The sequence below is a fragment of the Lithobates pipiens genome, unplaced genomic scaffold (genome assembly GCF_037356315.1).
Source record: "Lithobates pipiens isolate NorthernLeopardFrog02 unplaced genomic scaffold, aLitPip1_a1.2 Scaffold_63, whole genome shotgun sequence".
Lineage (NCBI taxonomy): Eukaryota > Metazoa > Chordata > Amphibia > Anura > Ranidae > Lithobates > Lithobates pipiens.
The window spans coordinates 82510-104859 of NW_027507885.1; the positions used below are offsets into that span (position 1 = coordinate 82510).

Below are 22350 nucleotides of genomic sequence, written 5' to 3' on the forward strand. Positions count from 1 at the left end.
GATACATTTGTCTGTCAGAACATAATACATTAAAGTTGTTTATTTCATGATCACTAACCTGAACAAAATCCGCCAGGAAATAAATATTGGAGTGATGAGCGCTGACCGGTTTTTCGTGCAACTTCCAGGACCGTCTTTGGTTTATAGACCCGGAAATACACAAATGTATCCGGTGTGTGGACATCTTTCATACATCCCAACATCTGATATAAATCCTCATACCTGACATACATCCTGACATCTAAGCCCTTGTACACACGGTCCGACATTAAAATTGGATTGGATTTTTTCCAATGGATTTTGTCCAAAACTGGTGTTGGATACACACAGTTGGACAAAGTTGTCGGAACGTGGTGACATTTTTTAGTTAGGGCGGGACTACGTTCAGGCTAGTAACCAATAGCTTTGTTCTAGGAATCTGATCTGAGCATGCGCGGCACTTTGTCTGATCGGAATTCTCTACAAACGATCGGACAAAGTCCCATTGGATCATGTTGTCCCCATCTACTGCATACTTTACTGCATATAAATCCCGGGACATTCCTGGGATTTAGACCCTTTTCCCAGATTTCGCCATTCCCAGGAAATGTCCTGGGAATTTCTTATTTTCCTGATTTTTTTTTTAGCCTTTATTATTAGCCTGATCGTTTTCAATTTGACAGGAGCGCCGCTAATGATGACTGACATCTGATGATTTGTGGATCTAGCAGTTGTATTTATCATAGAGAGGATAATGGTATTTAGTGTCAGCAATTTAAATGTTCTTTTTTTTTTCTTTATAAATGTCAATTTTGCTGCAGCAGGTTCTTTACATGATACAGATGTGCCACTTTACAGGCAGACTAAGGGGACCCTCCCAGGGACTATATTGAACGGAATTTTTCATCTTTGCTGTTTCACTTTAATCATTATTAAAATTATTGCTCCTATAAAAACAATATTTTTTAAAAGTTTTTTTTTTTACATTGATACATGTCCCTCAGGGCAGTACCTGGACCCCCATACCCTTTTATGCCCAATAACTTGCGTATAAGTCTTCAAAATGGTGACTTTTTTCATATTCAGGTCCCATAGACTTCAATGGTATTTGATAATCAGGGCCAAACTTTTGCTATGTTCAGGAGTTCTGGTGTGGACCGAACCGAGGGGTGTTCGTTCATCTCGATTTAGGATATCTATTAGCCCTTGTACACACAGTTCGGAAAATCTGATGGAAAAGGTCAGATCGGACCGTGTTGTCGGATAATCCGACAGTGTGTGGGCTCCATCGGACTGTTTCCGTCGGAATATCCGACCAACAAAGTTTGAGAGCTGGATATAAAAATTCTCCGGCAACATGATCCGATTGTCCTATTGTTTGTAGAGAATTCCGATCGGACAACCCTAACCTTATGGGGCCATAGAAGAATCACCAGAGATGAACCCGGCATTAGATGGGGGAGCTTCACCTATATCACTGGTAGATGGAGAGCCTGTCCTATCAATCCCACCAACCTCATTGAGGGGTTCCCACCATCTCTGTGCCAAGTTCCGGGTCTGTAAACCCGCTGTGCCCATTATGAGGGGTTCCCACCATCCCTGTGCCGAGTTCCCGGGTCTGTACACCCGCTGTGCCCATTATGAGGGGTTCTCACCATCCCTGTGCTGAGTTCCCGGGTCTGTACACCCGCTGTGCCCATTATGAGGGGTTCCCACCATCCCTGTGCCGAGTTCCTGGGTCTGTACACCCGCTGTGCCCATTATGAGGGGTTCCCACCATCCCTGTGCTGAGTTCCCGGGTCTGTACACCCGCTGTGCCCATTATGAGGGGTTCCCACCATCCCTGTGCCGAGTTCCTGGGTCTGTACACCCGCTGTGCCCATTATGAGGGGTTCCCACCATCCCTGTGCTGAGTTCCCAGGTCTGTACACCCGCTGTGCCCATTATGAGGGGTTCCCACCATCCGTGTGCCAAGTTCCCGGGTCCCGGGAACTCAGCATAGGGATGGTGGGAACCCCTCATAATGGGCACAGCGGGTTTACAGACCCGGAACTTGGCACAGAGATGGTGGGAACCCCTCATAATGGGCACAGCGGGTTTACAGACCCGGGAACTCAGCACAGGGATGGTGGGAACCCCTCAATGAGGTTGGTGGGATTGATAGGACAGGCTCTCCATCTACCGGTGATATAGGTGAAGCTCCCCCATCTAATGCCGGGTTCATCTCTGGTGATTCTTCTACGGCCCCATAAGGTTAGGGTTGTGGAATCATGAAGGGTGGATGGGGGGGGAGGGGAATTCATGACTTCAATAGACCTCGATATTCACTTTCCAGGAGTGGTAGGACCCTCCAAACCTTCTTCTTGTAAAATGAACATCACAACAGATTTTGAAAACAGAATTTAATGTCACAGAAAGAACAATAAATATGTTCAGGACGATCTGGGAATTCATTCCTGCTGGTGGCTGCGCGGTGGGTGGGTCCAGTGGTGGGCGTGGCTTCCTGTATTATAAAGGTCCGGAGATTATATCAGGGAGGAATCGTGTCGCTTTGTGTCTGTGTAATATACCACAGGAGTGCCAAGGCTCCTGCCAATAATGTGCAACACGAAATATACCAGAAAGACCACCGAAGAAAACATGGCGACCGCCATCATACAGACAGCTGCAGGCGCCTCGCCGCGTTCTGTAATCTTCCGAAAATCGTCATCAGACCGAGTGCCGTGACAATGGCAATGGCAGCTGCACTGGAGCACTGGAAGAAAGCCAGCAATGAAGGGGTTAATGAATGAAGAACGTAAAATAAACCCCAAATCTTTGTTTATAAAATATAAGTCATGTGATTGGACCCCCCCCGACGTAACATGAACCCCGGTTCACACAGAGGCGACCCCGGGATCCGACTTTAGGCTGCCCCACACGATTGAGAAAATCAATGGTAGTGAATGGAGCCGTCTTAATGTACACCACAGTCACTCCGACTTCTAGGTGACCGGTACCCATTCAATGGAAGTCGCCTCCAAGTCGGATCTCCAGCTATATTGTCACCTCTCTAATATAAAAGACCGGCATGGGTCCTCCTCCAAGGGGAAACCAGACCCTTAGGTCTGGTATGGATCTTAAAGTGGTGTTGCCACCAAAAAATTAAAACTACTTAAAATTCGTAAAAAAAATCAAAAAAAAATAATTGGCAAAAAAAAAAATTTTTTACTCACCTCTAAATACCGGTTGCTAGGGGGTCCCTCGTAATCTGCCTTCTTCATTGCCCGGGCTGGTGACATCACTTCCCCTCGCGCCGCACATTCACCTGGGACCTGTCATGTGTCCCAGGTGACTGTACGGCGTATCACGGAGCCCTGCGCCGCTCGCGCATGCGCAGTGGGTGCCCGGCTGTGAAGCCACAGCCGGGTGCCCACAGTATGCATGACGGCGCCGCGAGCGGAGCGGGGAGCGAGAGGGGGCTTCGTTCCCCTGCATCGCTGGACCCTGGGGCAGGTAAGTGTCCGATTATTAAAAGCCAGCAGCTGCAGTATTTGTAGCTGCTGACTTTAATTTTTTTTTTTTAGGGGGTACCCCACTTTAAGGGGAACCCCTACGCCAAAAAAAAAAACATGTGGGGGGGTCCCCCTAAGATCCATACGAGACCTTTATCTGAGCATGCAGCCCGGCCGTCAGGAAAAGGGGGTGGGGACGAGCGAGAGCCCCCCCCCTGAACTGTACCAGGCCGCATGCCCTCAACATGGGGGGTGGGTGCTTTGGGGGAGGGGGCGCCCTGCGGCCCCCCCACCCCAAAGCACCTTATCCCCATGTTGATGAGGACAAGGGCCTCTTCCCGACAACCCTGGCTGTTGGTTGTCGGGGTCTGCGGCCGGGGGGCTTATCGGAATCCGGGAGCCCCCCTTTAATAAGGGGGCCCCCAGATCCCGGCCCCCCATCCTATGTGAATGAGTATGGGGTACATCGTACCCCTACCCATTCCCCTGGGGAAAAAAGTCAATAAAAAACACAATAGACGGTAATTTATTAGTCAGCTCTGGGGGTCTCTTCCGACTCCTCCGCTATCTTCTTCCAGCTCCTTTACTAGTGTTGGCCGGTCTTCTCCATCCTTCTTTCCTCTTCTCTTCTTCCGATGTTGACACGACGCTCTCCCACTGTAATGCCGGGTGCGAGGTGCGCAACGACTTATATAGGGATGGGGCGGGAGAGAGCACCATGTCAACATTGGAAGAAGAGGGAAGAAGAACGGAGAAGACCGGCCAACGCTAGTAAAAGAGCTGGAAGAAGATAGTGGAGGAGCCCGGCAGAAGACCCGGAGAGCAGGAGAAGAGGCCAGAGAGCAGGAGAAGAGGCCGGAGAGCAGGAGAAGAGGCCGGAGAGCAGGAGAAGAGGCCGGAGAGCAGGAGAAGAGGCCGGAGAGCAGGAGAAGAGGCCGGAGAGCAGGAGAAGAGGCCGGAGAGCAGGAGAAGAGGCCGGAGAGCAGGAGAAGAGGCCGGAGAGCAGGAGAAGAGGCCGGAGAGCAGGAGAAGAGGCCGGAGAGCAGGAGAAGAGGCCGGAGAGCAGGAGAAGAGGCCGGAGAGCAGGAGAAGAGGCCGGAGAGCAGGAGAAGAGGCCAGAGAGCAGGAGAAGAGGCCGGAGAGCAGGAGAAGAGGCCGGAGAGCAGGAGAAGAGGCCGGAGAGCAGGAGAAGAGGCCGGAGAGCAGGAGAAGAGGCCGGAGAGCAGGAGAAGAGGCCAGAGAGCAGGAGAAGAGGCCGGAGAGCAGGAGAAGAGGCCGGAGAGCAGGAGAAGAGGCCGGAGAGCAGGAAAAGGGGCCGGAGAGCAGGAGAAGAGGCCGGAGAGCAGGAAAAGGGGCCGGAGAGCAGGAGAAGAGGCCGGAGAGCAGGAGAAGAGGCCGAAGAGCAGGAGAAGAGGCCGGAGAGCAGGAGAAGAGGCCGGAGAGCAGGAGAAGAGGCCAGAGAGCAGGAGAAGAGGCCGGAGAGCAGGAGAAGAGGCCAGAGAGCAGGAGAAGAGGCCGGAGAGCAGGAGAAGAGGCCGGAGAGCAGGAAAAGGGGCCGGAGAGCAGGAGAAGAGGCCAGAGAGCAGGAGAAGAGGCCGGAGAGCAGGAGAAGAGGCCAGAGAGCAGGAGAAGAGGCCGAAGAGCAGGAGAAGAGGCCGGAGAGCAGGAGAAGAGGCCGGAGAGCAGGAGAAGAGGCCAGAGAGCAGGAGAAGAGGCCGGAGAGCAGGAGAAGAGGCCGGAGAGCAGGAGAAGAGGCCGGAGAGCAGGAGAAGAGGCCGGAGAGCAGGAGAAGAGGCCGGAGAGCAGGAAAAGGGGCCGGAGAGCAGGAGAAGAGGCCAGAGAGCAGGAGAAGAGGCCGGAGAGCAGGAGAAGAGGCCAGAGAGCAGGAGAAGAGGCCAGAGAGCAGGAGAAGAGGCCGGAGAGCAGGAGAAGAGGCCGGAGAGCAGGAGAAGAGGCCGGAGAGCAGGAGAAGAGGCCAGAGAGCATGAGAAGAGGCCAGAGAGCAGGAGAAGAGGCCGGAGAGCAGGAGAAGAGGCCGGAGAGCAGGAGAAGAGGCCAGAGAGCAGGAGAAGAGGCCGGAGAGCAGGAGAAGAGGCCAGAGAGCAGGAGAAGAGGCCAAAGAGCAGGAGAAGAGGCCGGAGAGCAGGAGAAGAGGCCGGAGAGCAGGAGAAGAGGCCGGAGAGCAGGAGAAGAGGCCGGAGAGCAGGAGAAGAGGCCAGAGAGCAGGAGAAGAGGCCGGAGAGCAGGAGAAGAGGCCGGAGAGCAGGAGAAGAGGCCGGAGAGCAGGAGAAGAGGCCGGAGAGCAGGAAAAGGGGCCGGAGAGCAGGAGAAGAGGCCGGAGAGCAGGAAAAGGGGCCGGAGAGCAGGAGAAGAGGCCGAAGAGCAGGAGAAGAGGCCGGAGAGCAGGAGAAGAGGCCGGAGAGCAGGAGAAGAGGCCAGAGAGCAGGAGAAGAGGCCGGAGAGCAGGAGAAGAGGCCGGAGAGCAGGAGAAGAGGCCAGAGAGCAGGAGAAGAGGCCGGAGAGCAGGAGAAGAGGCCGGAGAGCAGGAAAAGGGGCCGGAGAGCAGGAGAAGAGGCCGGAGAGCAGGAGAAGAGGCCAGAGAGCAGGAGAAGAGGCCGAAGAGCAGGAGAAGAGGCCGAAGAGCAGGAGAAGAGGCCGGAGAGCAGGAGAAGAGGCCGGAGAGCAGGAGAAGAGGCCAGAGAGCAGGAGAAGAGGCCGGAGAGCAGGAGAAGAGGCCGGAGAGCAGGAGAAGAGGCCGGAGAGCAGGAGAAGAGGCCGGAGAGCAGGAGAAGAGGCCGGAGAGCAGGAGAAGAGGCCAGAGAGCAGGAGAAGAGGCCGGAGAGCAGGAGAAGAGGCCAGAGAGCAGGAGAAGAGGCCAGAGAGCAGGAGAAGAGGCCAGAGAGCAGGAGAAGAGGCCGGAGAGCAGGAGAAGAGGCCGGAGAGCAGGAGAAGAGGCCGGAGAGCAGGAGAAGAGGCCAGAGAGCAGGAGAAGAGGCCAGAGAGCAGGAGAAGAGGCCGGAGAGCAGGAGAAGAGGCCGGAGAGCAGGAGAAGAGGCCAGAGAGCAGGAGAAGAGGCCGGAGAGCAGGAGAAGAGGCCAGAGAGCAGGAGAAGAGGCCAAAGAGCAGGAGAAGAGGCCGGAGAGCAGGAGAAGAGGCCGGAGAGCAGGAGAAGAGGCCGGAGAGCAGGAGAAGAGGCCGGAGAGCAGGAGAAGAGGCCGGAGAGCAGGAGAAGAGGCCGGAGAGCAGGAGAAGAGGCCGGAGAGCAGGAGAAGAGGCCGGAGAGCAGGAAAAGGGGCCGGAGAGCAGGAGAAGAGGCCAGAGAGCAGGAGAAGAGGCCGGAGAGCAGGAGAAGAGGCCAGAGAGCAGGAGAAGAGGCCGGAGAGCAGGAGAAGAGGCCGGAGAGCAGGAGAAGAGGCCGGAGAGCAGGAGAAGAGGCCGGAGAGCAGGAGAAGAGGCCAGAGAGCAGGAGAAGAGGCCAGAGAGCAGGAGAAGAGGCCAGAGAGCAGGAGAAGAGGCCGGAGAGCAGGAGAAGAGGCCGGAGAGCAGGAGAAGAGGCCGGAGAGCAGGAGAAGAGGCCAGAGAGCAGGAGAAGAGGCCGGAGAGCAGGAGAAGAGGCCAGAGAGCAGGAGAAGAGGCCGGAGAGCAGGAGAAGAGGCCAGAGAGCAGGAGAAGAGGCCGGAGAGCAGGAGAAGAGGCCGGAGAGCAGGAGAAGAGGCCGGAGAGCAGGAGAAGAGGCCAGAGAGCAGGAGAAGAGGCCAGAGAGCAGGAGAAGAGGCCGGAGAGCAGGAGAAGAGGCCGGAGAGCAGGAGAAGAGGCCGGAGAGCAGGAGAAGAGGCCAGAGAGCAGGAGAAGAGGCCGGAGAGCAGGAGAAGAGGCCGGAGAGCAGGAGAAGAGGCCGGAGAGCAGGAAAAGGGGCCGGAGAGCAGGAGAAGAGGCCAGAGAGCAGGAGAAGAGGCCGGAGAGCAGGAGAAGAGGCCGGAGAGCAGGAGAAGAGGCCAGAGAGCAGGAGAAGAGGCCGGAGAGCAGGAGAAGAGGCCGGAGAGCAGGAGAAGAGGCCGGAGAGCAGGAAAAGGGGCCGGAGAGCAGGAGAAGAGGCCAGAGAGCAGGAGAAGAGGCCGGAGAGCAGGAGAAGAGGCCAGAGAGCAGGAGAAGAGGCCAGAGAGCAGGAGAAGAGGCCAGAGAGCAGGAGAAGAGGCCGGAGAGCAGGAGAAGAGGCCGGAGAGCAGGAGAAGAGGCCGGAGAGCAGGAGAAGAGGCCAGAGAGCAGGAGAAGAGGCCGGAGAGCAGGAGAAGAGGCCGGAGAGCAGGAAAAGGGGCCGGAGAGCAGGAGAAGAGGCCAGAGAGCAGGAGAAGAGGCCGGAGAGCAGGAGAAGAGGCCGGAGAGCAGGAGAAGAGGCCGGAGAGCAGGAGAAGAGGCCGGAGAGCAGGAGAAGAGGCCAGAGAGCAGGAGAAGAGGCCAGAGAGCAGGAGAAGAGGCCGGAGAGCAGGAGAAGAGGCCGGAGAGCAGGAGAAGAGGCCGGAGAGCAGGAGAAGAGGCCAGAGAGCAGGAGAAGAGGCCGGAGAGCAGGAGAAGAGGCCGGAGAGCAGGAGAAGAGGCCGGAGAGCAGGAAAAGGGGCCGGAGAGCAGGAGAAGAGGCCAGAGAGCAGGAGAAGAGGCCGGAGAGCAGGAGAAGAGGCCGGAGAGCAGGAGAAGAGGCCGGAGAGCAGGAGAAGAGGCCAGAGAGCAGGAGAAGAGGCCGGAGAGCAGGAGAAGAGGCCGGAGAGCAGGAGAAGAGGCCGGAGAGCAGGAGAAGAGGCCAGAGAGCAGGAGAAGAGGCCGGAGAGCAGGAGAAGAGGCCGGAGAGCAGGAGAAGAGGCCGGAGAGCAGGAGAAGAGGCCAGAGAGCAGGAGAAGAGGCCAGAGAGCAGGAGAAGAGGCCGGAGAGCAGGAGAAGAGGCCAGAGAGCAGGAGAAGAGGCCGGAGAGCAGGAGAAGAGGCCGGAGAGCAGGAGAAGAGGCCAGAGAGCAGGAGAAGAGGCCAGAGAGCAGGAGAAGAGGCCGGAGAGCAGGAGAAGAGGCCGGAGAGCAGGAGAAGAGGCCGGAGAGCAGGAGAAGAGGCCGGAGAGCAGGAAAAGGGGCCGGAGAGCAGGAGAAGAGGCCGGAGAGCAGGAGAAGAGGCCAGAGAGCAGGAGAAGAGGCCAGAGAGCAGGAGAAGAGGCCGGAGAGCAGGAGAAGAGGCCGGAGAGCAGGAGAAGAGGCCAGAGAGCAGGAGAAGAGGCCGGAGAGCAGGAGAAGAGGCCAGAGAGCAGGAGAAGAGGCCAGAGAGCAGGAGAAGAGGCCAGAGAGCAGGAGAAGAGGCCGGAGAGCAGGAGAAGAGGCCGGAGAGCAGGAGAAGAGGCCAGAGAGCAGGAGAAGAGGCCGGAGAGCAGGAGAAGAGGCCAGAGAGCAGGAGAAGAGGCCGAAGAGCAGGAGAAGAGGCCGGAGAGCAGGAGAAGAGGCCGGAGAGCAGGAGAAGAGGCCAGAGAGCAGGAGAAGAGGCCGGAGAGCAGGAGAAGAGGCCGGAGAGCAGGAGAAGAGGCCGGAGAGCAGGAGAAGAGGCCGGAGAGCAGGAGAAGAGGCCGGAGAGCAGGAAAAGGGGCCGGAGAGCAGGAGAAGAGGCCAGAGAGCAGGAGAAGAGGCCGGAGAGCAGGAGAAGAGGCCAGAGAGCAGGAGAAGAGGCCAGAGAGCAGGAGAAGAGGCCGGAGAGCAGGAGAAGAGGCCGGAGAGCAGGAGAAGAGGCCGGAGAGCAGGAGAAGAGGCCGGAGAGCAGGAGAAGAGGCCAGAGAGCAGGAGAAGAGGCCGGAGAGCAGGAGAAGAGGCCGGAGAGCAGGAGAAGAGGCCAGAGAGCAGGAGAAGAGGCCAGAGAGCAGGAGAAGAGGCCGGAGAGCAGGAGAAGAGGCCGGAGAGCAGGAGAAGAGGCCAGAGAGCAGGAGAAGAGGCCAGAGAGCAGGAGAAGAGGCCGGAGAGCAGGAGAAGAGGCCGGAGAGCAGGAGAAGAGGCCGGAGAGCAGGAGAAGAGGCCAGAGAGCAGGAGAAGAGGCCGGAGAGCAGGAGAAGAGGCCAGAGAGCAGGAGAAGAGGCCAGAGAGCAGGAGAAGAGGCCAGAGAGCGGTGGAGTCGGAAGAAGACTAATAAATTACTTTAAAAACCTGTCTAGTGTATTTTTTTTATTGATGCTTTTTTCCCCAGGTAAATGGGTAGGGGTACGATGTACCCCATACTCATTCACATAGGATGGGGGGGGAACCCGGGGGCCCCCTTATTAAAGAGGGCTCCCGGATTCCGATAAGCCCCCCGCCCGCAGACCCCGACAACCAACAGCCAGGGTTGTCGGAAAGATGCCCTTGTCCTCATCAACATGGGAACAAAGTGCTTTGGGGTGGGGGGTCTGGGATGGATTTTGGGGGACCCCCACGCCGTTTATTTGGTGTAGGGGGTTCCTCTTAAAATCCATACCAGACCTAAGTGCCTGGTATGCTCTTGGAGGGGAACCCATGCCGGTTTTTTATTTAAAATTTGGCGTGGAGTTCCCTCTCGGGAGCTGATTATTCTGTGATTGGCCTGGGGGTGACTTAAAGTTGTGTGTAAGTCGCCCCAAGTCGCTCTGTTATTCATTTCAATGATCAAGTCGTGTCCAAGTTGCCTCCAGAAGTCGCGCTGGAAGTGTTGCCTCTGTGTGAACCGGCTCTTAGGATGGCTGGCGTTATAGGTGACCAACCTACCTTTCGTATGTTCCAGTCCCTCATATTACATTCTACTTAATACACAAAAAGAAAGAAGAAAAAAAAGCAGGGATGGTGGGAACCCCTCATAATGGGCACAGCGGGTGTACAGACCCGGGAACTCAGCACAGGGATGGTGAGAACCCCTCATAATGGGCACAGCGGGTGTACAGACCCAGGAACTCAGCACAGGGATGGTGGGAACCCCTCATAATGGGCACAGCGGGTGTACAAACCCGGGAACTCAGCACAGGGATGGTGAGAACCCCTCATAATGGGCACAGCGGGTGTACAGACCCGGGAACTCAGCACAGGGATGGTGAGAACTCCTCATAATGGGCACAGCGGGCGTACAGACCCGGGAACTCAGCACAGGGATGGTGGGAACTCCTCATAATGGGCACAGCAGGTGTACAGACCCGGGAACTCAGCACAGGGATGGTGGGAACCCCTCATAATGGGCACAGCGGGTGTACAGACCCGGGAACTCAGCACAGGGATGGTGGGAACCCCTCATAATGGGCACAGCGGGAGTACAGACCCGGGAACTCAGCACAGGGATGGTGGGAACCCCTCACAATGGGCACAGCGGGTGTACAGACCCGGGAACTCAGCACAGGGATGGTGGGAACCCCTCATAATGGGCACAGCGGGTGTACAGACCCGGGAACTCAGCACAGGGAATGTGGGAACTCCTCATAATGGGCACAGCGGGTGTACAGACCCGGGAACTCAGCACAGGGATGGTGGGAACCCCTCATAATGGGCACAGCGGGTGTACAGACCCGGGAACTCAGCACAGGGATGGTGGGAACCCCTCATAATGGACACAGCGGGTATACAGACCCGGGAACTCAGCACAGGGATGGTGGGAACTCCTCATAATGGGCACAGCGGGTGTACAGACCCGGGAACTCAGCACAGGGATGGTGGGAACCCCTCATAATGGGCACAGCGGGTGTACAGACCCAGGAACTCAGCACAGGGATGGTGGGAACCCCTCATAATGGGCACAGCGGGTGTACAGACCCGGGAACTCAGCACAGGGATGGTGGGAACCCCTCATAATGGGCACAGCGGGTGTACAGACCCGGGAACTCAGCACAGGAATGGTGGGAACCCCTCATAATGGGCACAGCGGGTGTACAGACCCGGGAACTCAGCACAGGGATGGTGGGAACCCCTCATAATGGGCACATCGGGTGTACAGACCCGGGAACTCAGCACACGGATGGTGGGAACCCCTCATAATGGGCACAGCGGGTGTACAGTGCCGGGAACTCAGCACAGGGATGGTGGGAACCCCTCATAATGGGCACAGCGGGTGTACAGTCCCGGGAACTCAGCACAGGGATGGTGGGAACCCCTCATAATGGGCACAGCGGGTGTACAGTCCCGGGAACTCAGCACAGGGATGGTGGGAACCCCTCATAATGGGCACAGCGGGTGTACAGACCCGGGAACTCAGCACAAGGATGGTGGGAACCCCAAATAATGGGCACAGCGGGTGTACAGACCCGGGAACTCAGCACAGGGATGGTGGGGACCCCTCATAATGGGCACAGCGGGTGTACAGACCCGGGAACTCAGCACAGGGATGGTGGGAACCCCTCATAATGGGCACAGCGGGTGTACAGACCCGGGAACTCAGCACAGGGATGGTGGGAACCCCTCATAATGGGCACAGCGGGTGTACAGACCCGGGAACTCAGCACAAGGATGGTGGGAACCCCTCATAATGGGCACAGCGGGTGTACAGACCCGGGAACTCAGCACAGGGATGGTGGGAACCCCTCATAATGGGCACAGCGGGTGTACAGACCCGGGAACTCAGCACAGGGATGGTGGGAACCCCTCATAATGGGCACAGCGGGTGTACAGACCCGGAAACTCAGCACAGGGATGGTGGGAACCCCTCATAATGGGCACAGCGGGTGTACAGACCCGGGAACTCAGCACAGGGATGGTGGGAACCCCTCATAATGGGCACAGCGGGTGTACAGACCCGGGAACTCAGCACAGGGATGGTGGGAACCCCTCATAATGGGCACAGCGGGTGTACAGACCCGGGAACTCAGCACAGGGATGGTGGAACCCCTCATAATGGGCACAGCGGGGGTACAGACCCGGGAACTCAGCACAGGGATGGTGAGAACCCCTCATAATGGGCACAGCGGGGGTACAGACCCGGGAACTCAGCACAGGGATGGTGGGAACCCCTCATAATGGGCACAGCGGGGGTACAGACCCGGGAACTCAGCACAGGGATGGTGGGAACCCCTCATAATGGGCACAGCGGGGGTACAGACCCGGGAACTCAGCACAGGGATGGTGAGAACCCCTCATAATGGGCACAGTGGGTGTAAAGACCCGGGAGCTCAGCACAGGGATGGTGGGAACCCCTCATAATGGGCACAGCGGGTGTACAGACCCGGGAACTCAGCACAGGGATGGTGAGAACCCCTCATAATGGGCACAGCGGGTGTAAAGACCCGGGAGCTCAGCACAGGGATGGTGGGAACCCCTCATAATGGGCCCAGCGGGTGTACAGACCCGGGAGCTCGGCACAGGGATGGAGGGAACCCCTCATAATGGGCACAGCGGGTGTACAGACCCAGGAACTCAGCACAGGGATGGTGGGAACCCCAAATAATGGGCACAGCGGGTGTACAGACCCGGAAACTCAGCACTGGGATGGTGGGAACCCCTCATAATGGGCACAGTGGGTGTACAGACCCAGGAACTCAGCACAGGGATGGTGGGAACCCCTCATAATGGGCACAGCGGGTGTACAGACCCAGGAACTCAGCACAGGGATGGTGGGAACCCCAAATAATGGGCACAGCGGGTGTACAGACCCGGAAACTCAGCACAGGGATGGAGGGAACCCCTCATAATGGGCACAGCGGGTGTACAGACCCGGGAACTCAGCACAAGGATGGTGGGAACCCCAAATAATGGGCACAGCGGGTGTACAGACCCGGGAATTCGGCACAGGGATGGTGGGAACCCCTCATAATGGGCACAGCGGGTGTACAGACCCGGGAACTCAGCACAGGGATGGTGGGAACCCCTCATAATGGGCACAGCGGGTGTACAGACCCGGGAGCTCGGCACAGGGATGGTGGGAACCCCAAATAATGGGCACAGCGGGTGTACAGACCCGGAAACTCAGCACAGGGATGGTGGGAACCCCTCATAATGGGCACAGCGGGTGTACAGACCCGGGAACTCAGCACAGGGATGGTAAGAACCCCTCATAATGGGCACAGCGGGTGTACAGACCCGGGAACTCAGCACAGGGATGGTGAGAACCCCTCATAATGGGCACAGCGGGTGTACAGACCCGGGAGCTCGGCACAGGGATGGTGAGAACCCCTCATAATGGGCACAGCGGGGGTACAGACCCGGGAACTCAGCACAAGGATGGTGGGAACCCCAAATAATGGGCACAGCGCGTGTACAGACCCGGGAGCTCGGCACAGGGATGGAGGGAACCCCTCATAATGGGCACAGCGGGGGTACAGACCCAGGAACTCAGCACAAGGATGGTGGGAACCCCAAATAATGGGCACAGCGGGTGTACAGACCCAGGAACTCAGCACAGGGATGGTGGGAACCCCTCATAATGGGCACAGCGGGTGTACAGACCCGGGAACTCAGCACAAGGATGGTGGGAACCCCTCATAATGGGCACAGCGGGTGTACAGACCCGGGAACTCAGCACAGGGATGGTGGGAACCCCTCATAATGGGCACAGCGGGTGTACAGACCCGGGAACTCAGCACAAGGATGGTGGGAACCCCTCATAATGGGCACAGCGGGTGTACAGACCCGGGAACTCAGCACAGGGATGGTGGGAACCCCTCATAATGGGCACAGCGGGTGTACAGACCCGGGAACTCAGCACAGGGATGGTGGGAACCCCTCATAATGGGCACAGCGGGTGTACAGACCCGGAAACTCAGCACAGGGATGGTGGGAACCCCTCATAATGGGCACAGCGGGTGTACAGACCCGGGAACTCAGCACAGGGATGGTGGGAACCCCTCATAATGGGCACAGCGGGTGTACAGACCCGGGAACTCAGCACAGGGATGGTGGGAACCCCTCATAATGGGCACAGCGGGTGTACAGACCCGGGAACTCAGCACAGGGATGGTGGGAACCCCTCATAATGGGCACAGCGGGGGTACAGACCCGGGAACTCAGCACAGGGATGGTGAGAACCCCTCATAATGGGCACAGTGGGTGTAAAGACCCGGGAGCTCAGCACAGGGATGGTGGGAACCCCTCATAATGGGCACAGCGGGTGTACAGACCCGGGAACTCAGCACAGGGATGGTGAGAACCCCTCATAATGGGCACAGCGGGTGTAAAGACCCGGGAGCTCAGCACAGGGATGGTGGGAACCCCTCATAATGGGCACAGCGGGGGTACAGACCCAGGAACTCAGCACAGGGATGGTGGGAACCTCTCATAATGGGCACAGCGGGTGTACAGACCCGGGAACTCGGCACAGGGATGGTGGGAACCCCAAATAATGGGCACAGCGAGTGTACAGACCCAGGAACTCAGCACAGGGATGGTGGGAACCCCTCATAATGGGCACAGCGGGTGTACAGACCCGGGAACTCGGCACAGGGATGGTGGGAACCTCTCATAATGGGCACAGCGGGAGTGCAGACCCGGGAACTCAGCACAGGGATGGTGGGAACCCCTCATAATGGGCACAGCGGGTGCACAGATCCCAGAACTCAGCACAGGGATGATGGGAACCCCTCATAATGGGCACAGCGGGTGTAGACCCGGAAACTCAGCACAAGGATGGTGGGAACCCCTCATAATGGGCACAGCGGGTGTACAGACCCGGGAACTCAGCACAGGGATGGTGGGAACCCCTCATAATGGGCACAGCGGGTGTACAGACCCGGGAGCTCGGCACAGGGATGGAGGGAACCCCTCATAATGGGCACAGCGGGTGTACAGACCCGGGAACTCAGCACAGGGATGGTGGGAACCCCTCATAATGGGCACAGCGGGTGCACAGATCCCAGAACTCAGCACAGGGATGGTGGGAACCCCTCATAATGGGCACAGCGGGTGTACAGACCCGGGAACTCAGCACAGGGATGGTGGGAACCCCTCATAATGGGCACAGCGGGTGCACAGATCCCAGAACTCAGCACAGGGATGGTGGGAACCCCTCATAATGGGCACAGCGGGTGTACAGACCCAGGAACTCAGCACAGGGATGGTGGGAACCCCAAATAATGGGCACAGCGGGTGTACAGACCCGGAAACTCAGCACAGGGATGGTGGGAACCCCTCATAATGGGCACAGTGGGTGTACAGACCCAGGAACTCAGCACAGGGATGGTGGGAACCCCTCATAATGGGCACAGCGGGTGTACAGACCCAGGAACTCAGCACAGGGATGGTGGGAACCCCAAATAATGGGCACAGCGGGTGTACAGACCCGGAAACTCAGCACAGGGATGGAGGGAACCCCTCATAATGGGCACAGCGGGTGTACAGACCCGGGAACTCAGCACAAGGATGGTGGGAACCCCAAATAATGGGCACAGCGGGTGTACAGACCCGGGAATTCGGCACAGGGATGGTGGGAACCCCTCATAATGGGCACAGCGGGTGTACAGACCCGGGAGCTCGGCACAGGGATGGAGGGAACCCCTCATAATGGGCACAGCGGGTGTACAGACCCGGAAACTCAGCACAGGGATGGTGGGAACCTCTCATAATGGGCACAGCGGGTGTACAGACCCGGGAACTCAGCACAGGGATGGTGGGAACCCCTCATAATGGGCACAGCGGGTGTACAGACCCGGGAACTCAGCACAAGGATGGTGGGAACCCCAAATAATGGGCACAGCGGGTGTACAGACCCGGGAATTCGGCACAGGGATGGTGGGAACCCCTCATAATGGGCACAGCGGGTGTACAGACCCGGGAGCTCGGCACAGGGATGGTGGGAACCCCTCATAATGGGCACAGCGGGTGTACAGACCCGGGAACTCAGCACAGGGATGGTGGGAACCCCTCATAATGGGCACAGCGGGTGTACAGACCCGGGGAACTCAGCACAGGGATGGTGGGAACCCCTCATAATGGGCACAGCGGGTGTACAGACCCGGGAGCTCGGCACAGGGATGGTGGGAACCCCAAATAATGGGCACAGCGGGTGTACAGACCCGGAAACTCAGCACAGGGATGGTGGGAACCCCTCATAATGGGCACAGCGGGTGTACAGACCCGGGAACTCAGCACAGGGATGGTAAGAACCCCTCATAATGGGCACAGCGGGTGTACAGACCCGGGAACTCAGCACAGGGATGGTGAGAACCCCTCATAATGGGCACAGCGGGTGTACAGACCCGGGAACTCAGCACAGGGATGGTGAGAACCCCTCATAATGGGCACAGCGGGTGTACAGACCCGGGAGCTCGGCACAGGGATGGTGAGAACCCCTCATAATGGGCACAGCGGGGGTACAGACCCGGGAACTCAGCACAAGGATGGTGGGAACCCCAAATAATGGGCACAGCGCGTGTACAGACCCGGGAGCTCGGCACAGGGATGGAGGGAACCCCTCATAATGGGCACAGCGGGGGTACAGATCCAGGAACTCAGCACAAGGATGGTGGGAACCCCAAATAATGGGCACAGCGGGTGTACAGACCCGGAAACTCAGCACAGGGATGGTGGGAACCCCTCATAATGGGCACAGCGGGTGTACAGACCCGGGAACTCAGCACAGGGATGGTAAGAACCCCTCATAATGGGCACAGCGGGTGTACAGACCCGGGAACTCAGCACAGGGATGGTGAGAACCCCTCATAATGGGCACAGCGGGGGTACAGACCCGGGAACTCAGCACAAGGATGGTGGGAACCCCTCATAATGGGCACAGCGGGTGTACAGACCCGGGAGCTCGGCACAGGGATGGAGGGAACCCCTCATAATGGGCACAGCGGGGGTACAGATCCAGGAACTCAGCACAAGGATGGTGGGAACCCCAAATAATGGGCACAGCGGGTGTACAGACCCGGAAACTCAGCACAGGGATGGTGGGAACCCCTCATAATGGGCACAGCGGGTGTACAGACCCGGGAACTCAGCACAGGGATGGTAAGAACCCCTCATAATGGGCACAGCGGGTGTACAGACCCGGGAACTCAGCACATGGATGGTGAGAACCCCTCATAATGGGCACAGCGGGTGTAAAGACCCGGGAGCTCAGCACAGGGATGGTGGGAACCCCTCATAATGGGCACAGCGGGGGTACAGACCCAGGAACTCAGCACAGGGATGGTGGGAACCTCTCATAATGGGCACAGCGGGTGTACAGACCCGGGAACTCGGCACAGGGATGGTGGGAACCCCAAATAATGGGCACAGCGAGTGTACAGACCCAGGAACTCAGCACAGGGATGGTGGGAACCCCTCATAATGGGCACAGCGGGTGTACAGACCCGGGAACTCGGCACAGGGATGGTGGGAACCTCTCATAATGGGCACAGCGGGAGTACAGACCCGGGAACTCAGCACAGGGATGGTGGGAACCCCTCATAATGGGCACAGCGGGTGCACAGATCCCAGAACTCAGCACAGGGATGATGGGAACCCCTCATAATGGGCACAGCGGGTGTAGACCCGGAAACTCAGCACAAGGATGGTGGGAACCCCTCATAATGGGCACAGCGGGTGTACAGACCCGGGAACTCAGCACAGGGATGGTGGGAACCCCTCATAATGGGCACAGCGGGTGTACAGACCCGGGAGCTCGGCACAGGGATGGAGGGAACCCCTCATAATGGGCACAGCGGGTGTACAGACCCGGGAACTCAGCACAGGGATGGTGGGAACCCCTCATAATGGGCACAGCGGGTGTACAGACCCAGGAACTCAGCACAGGGATGGTGGGAACCCCAAATAATGGGCACAGCGGGTGTACAGACCCGGAAACTCAGCACAGGGATGGTGGGAACCCCTCATAATGGGCACAGTGGGTGTACAGACCCAGGAACTCAGCACAGGGATGGTGGGAACCCCTCATAATGGGCACAGCGGGTGTACAGACCCAGGAACTCAGCACAGGGATGGTGGGAACCCCAAATAATGGGCACAGCGGGTGTACAGACCCGGAAACTCAGCACAGGGATGGAGGGAACCCCTCATAATGGGCACAGCGGGTGTACAGACCCGGGAACTCAGCACAAGGATGGTGGGAACCCCAAATAATGGGCACAGCGGGTGTACAGACCCGGGAATTCGGCACAGGGATGGTGGGAACCCCTCATAATGGGCACAGCGGGTGTACAGACCCGGGAGCTCGGCACAGGGATGGAGGGAACCCCTCATAATGGGCACAGCGGGTGTACAGACCCGGAAACTCAGCACAGGGATGGTGGGAACCTCTCATAATGGGCACAGCGGGTGTACAGACCCGGGAACTCAGCACAGGGATGGTGGGAACCCCTCATAATGGGCACAGCGGGTGTACAGACCCGGGAACTCAGCACAAGGATGGTGGGAACCCCTCATAATGGGCACAGTGGGTGTACAGACCCAGGAACTCAGCACAGGGATGGTGGGAAACTGCCATTCCTCTCCTTGACAGTGAGGTGAGAGGTTGCTAGTTCCTTTGCTCCTGTGCTTCCAGAGACCAGGGGCTAGAGTTACTCCTCTGCCCCAGGAGGGATGCTGGATCCTGGGGAGGACCCTGGCGGGGGTCCCCTGGCTAGGCCTGTGGAAGATTCTGGGCCTTGCCAAAGGAGTGAGGAGTCCCTGCCTGCCGTTAGACAGAGGATTGTTGGGAAGCTGAAGCAGATTGAGGAAGAAGAGGAGAGATTGTTGATGTTGATGACTGAATTTCGGAAGAAAAAGCAAGTTTGTGCCAAATTGTACAGCAAGAGGAGGTCAGCTCTGAGGCCTGAGTTGAAGGACTTGGAGCAAGCTGTTAAGAGGCAGAAAGAGCTGGTGAGCTCTCTGAAGGAGAACAGTGGCATTTTTAAAGAGAAATATAAGAATGAGGAGCGATTTAATCGCATGAGGAGAAGAGCCGCGTCCTGCATGGAAGGTGATCCAACCTGTGAGGAGATGCAAGTAAAGTCGGAGTCAGCAGAGAGTGAGAAAGTGGGCCCGGAGGATGAGCCCAGTGTTTCAACACCTCAGACACCTGCTGAGCCCTCAATGGCGGAGGCCTCTGTCCCCTTCCCTCCCCAGCAATATGGAACATCTGAGCCGGAGGATGAAGGTTCTGACATGTTGGATGTGATCAATAAACTAGAGGCCAGTCCAGATTCAGCTCCCCAGGAAGGTGAGGAGAAGATGGACACCATTCCTAGTCCTGTGGAAGAAAGACCTGTGGAGAGAGCAGGTGCAGGTACAATGTGTGTGCAGGATGGTGGGATCTTTAATAACAATGGGCCTGCTGAGGGTTGTAGTGCTACAGACAGTCAGCCCAGACCCATAGACAATGTACTGCAAGCAATAAATAACTGTCAGCTTCAGTCTGCAGAGAGGTCCATGGACAATACAGAGACTTTGCCTGGACCAGGCACAGCGGCTGTTCCTGTGAATGGTGGAGGAGATGCTGGGAGCAGTAGTACTACAACTCTCCAGGAGTCTGCAGCAGCCAAGACTGTGATGGCTCCCAGGATTGAAGCTGAGTGTTCGGGGGAGGGGGTGGGTCCTGCTAATCAGAAGACTGCTATCCCAGCTGATTCAGACTCTCGGCCAGCAGGTTTGAATGTATCTGAGGACAAGACTGCAAAAGCTGGAAGAAAAACTTATGCTGGTGTTGCTGCCACAAGTTCTGGGAAGGGGGAGCAAGCAGGGAAGGAGCATGGGGATGTTCTATCTTCCTCCCTGTTTAAAAGGAGGAATGTTGTACAATTGAAATGGGAAGGTGATGGAAACCCCCCACATAGGAGGACAGTGGTGGATAAAATCCTGCAGATGGGGTTTAGGCCTGCAGATATCTTCGCCCTGATCAGTCCGGCAGGTTCCTATGAATATGATTTGTCCTTTATCCGTCCCGAGTCTTTGGACATATTTTGGGAGAAGTTTGAACATGTGTGTAGGGGCCTGCCGGACTGGAAAGGGCTCATCCCCAAACTTGTTTCACGCCAGCCCCTCATTAAAATGGTGACAATACTTGTGCGCAATGAATCCATACCACAAGGGGATCTGACTGTATGGTTGAGGAGGTATGGGGACGTCCTGAGCCCCCTAAGAAAGATTTTGGACGATCGGGGAATATGGACAGGGGGATGGTCTGTGCAGCTGAAATTAAAAGTCATTGATAATGTTGTGCAGCATCTGCCATCCTCAGCTTTCCTGGGGAGGGACAGGCTGACCATCTTCTACCCGGGCCAGCCAAAGCTCTGCAATAAATGTGGAGATAAAGGGCATCTTGCATCCTCCTGTCCAGTGATGAAGTGCTCTCTGTGTCAGGGTATAGGACATTTGGCAAAGGACTGTAATATTATCAGGTGTAATCTGTGCAATGCAGTGGGACATCCTTACAGTCAGTGTCCTGAGGCAATGCACAACAAGCCTGAGCTCATGAGAGAGTTTTTCCGTCTGGACATGGAGGATGCTCAGAGCTCATCAGCTGGAGGGCCTGTGATCCCATCTGAGTCTGTGCCAATACCCAATGTGTCTCCCCAGTCTGTGCCAATACCCAATGTGTCTGTGTCTCCCCAGTCTGTGCCCATACCCAATGTGTCTGTGTCTCCCCAGTCTGTGCCAATACCCAATGTGTCTGCGTCTCCCCAGTCTGTGCCAATACCCAATGTGTCTCCCCAGTCTGTGCCCATACCCAATGTGTCTGTGTCTCCCCAGTCTGTGGGTAAGGTTTCAGTTGCCAAGAATGTGTCCAATCCTTCTGTGTCTTATCCTTCTGTGTCTTCTAAAATTGCAGAGGCAGCAAGAGGTGCTGAGGCTGGTGCATTAAGTGCGGTGCCAGTCCCCCTCCCCCGACGCTGCAGGGTCTCTGTTAAGGGTCATGGGGTGCAGAGGAGTGGGGTGGATGGTGAAGAGGCTGGCCTGGTGGTAGATAAGGGAAGGGAGAGTGGGGGGGAGGATAGGTGTGGGGAGGTTGTTGACTCTGATTTGTCCAAGGATGATATGGAGTGGTTGGAGGATAAAAGGAAGAGGGGCAAAAGGAAGGGGAAGAAAAGAGGTGCAGTTACCTTAAGTCCTGAGGTTTTGCATGTAGAAAATAAGTTTGGGGTCCTGTCAGATGATGATGATGATGATGATTGGGACTCGTTCAGTTCAGCGTCCTCCATGGATGATGAGTGTCAGGGTGCAACGAAGCGTGCTGGTTCTCCAGGGAGAGGGAGTAGTCAGGCTAAGAAACGTCTGCCCCAACTACCCTAATGGCAGTTCCCACTCCGTTTCTATAGAAGGTTCCATGCATGGTGATGGTGATGTTCCTTAGTCTGGCTCTCCCGTAGGGATTATGTTGTATGCTTTTTGGTTTGCACCATTTATTATGTTCTTGTTTTGTATAGTCATATTCAATTATTTTGTAAATATGTTTTATTTATTTATTATGGTTTTATTGTATATAAGTTGTTGTTTGTAAGATTTTCAATAAACAAAATTAACCCCAAATAATGGGCACAGCGGGTGTACAGACCCGGGAATTCGGCACAGGGATGGTGGGAACCCCTCATAATGGGCACAGCGGGTGTACAGACCCGGGAGCTCGGCACAGGGATGGTGGGAACCCCTCATAATGGGCACAGCGGGTGTACAGACCCGGGAACTCAGCACAGGGATGGTGGGAACCCCTCATAATGGGCACAGCGGGTGTACAGACCCGGGGAACTCAGCACAGGGATGGTGGGAACCCCTCATAATGGGCACAGCGGGTGTACAGACCCGGGAGCTCGGCACAGGGATGGTGGGAACCCCAAATAATGGGCACAGCGGGTGTACAGACCCGGAAACTCAGCACAGGGATGGTGGGAACCCCTCATAATGGGCACAGCGGGTGTACAGACCCGGGAACTCAGCACAGGGATGGTAAGAACCCCTCATAATGGGCACAGCGGGTGTACAGACCCGGAAACTCAGCACAGGGATGGTGAGAACCCCTCATAATGG

At 56.9% G+C, this 22350-nt stretch overlaps 1 protein-coding gene across 3 annotated transcripts in view; it reads right to left on the reverse strand.

Moving 5' to 3' along the window:
• Positions 1-2366: 2366 nt before the first annotated feature.
• Positions 2367-22350, reverse strand: part of LOC143958879 (protein sel-1 homolog 3-like) — a 235717-nt gene continuing 215733 nt past the window's right edge. For all 3 annotated transcript variants that reach the window (XM_077467863.1, XM_077467862.1, XM_077467861.1), the window contains one exon: positions 2367-2734. In XM_077467863.1, coding sequence (XP_077323989.1) covers positions 2633-2734 — 102 coding nt within the window. In that variant the 3' untranslated portion in view covers positions 2367-2632. The remainder of the gene's footprint in view (positions 2735-22350) is intronic.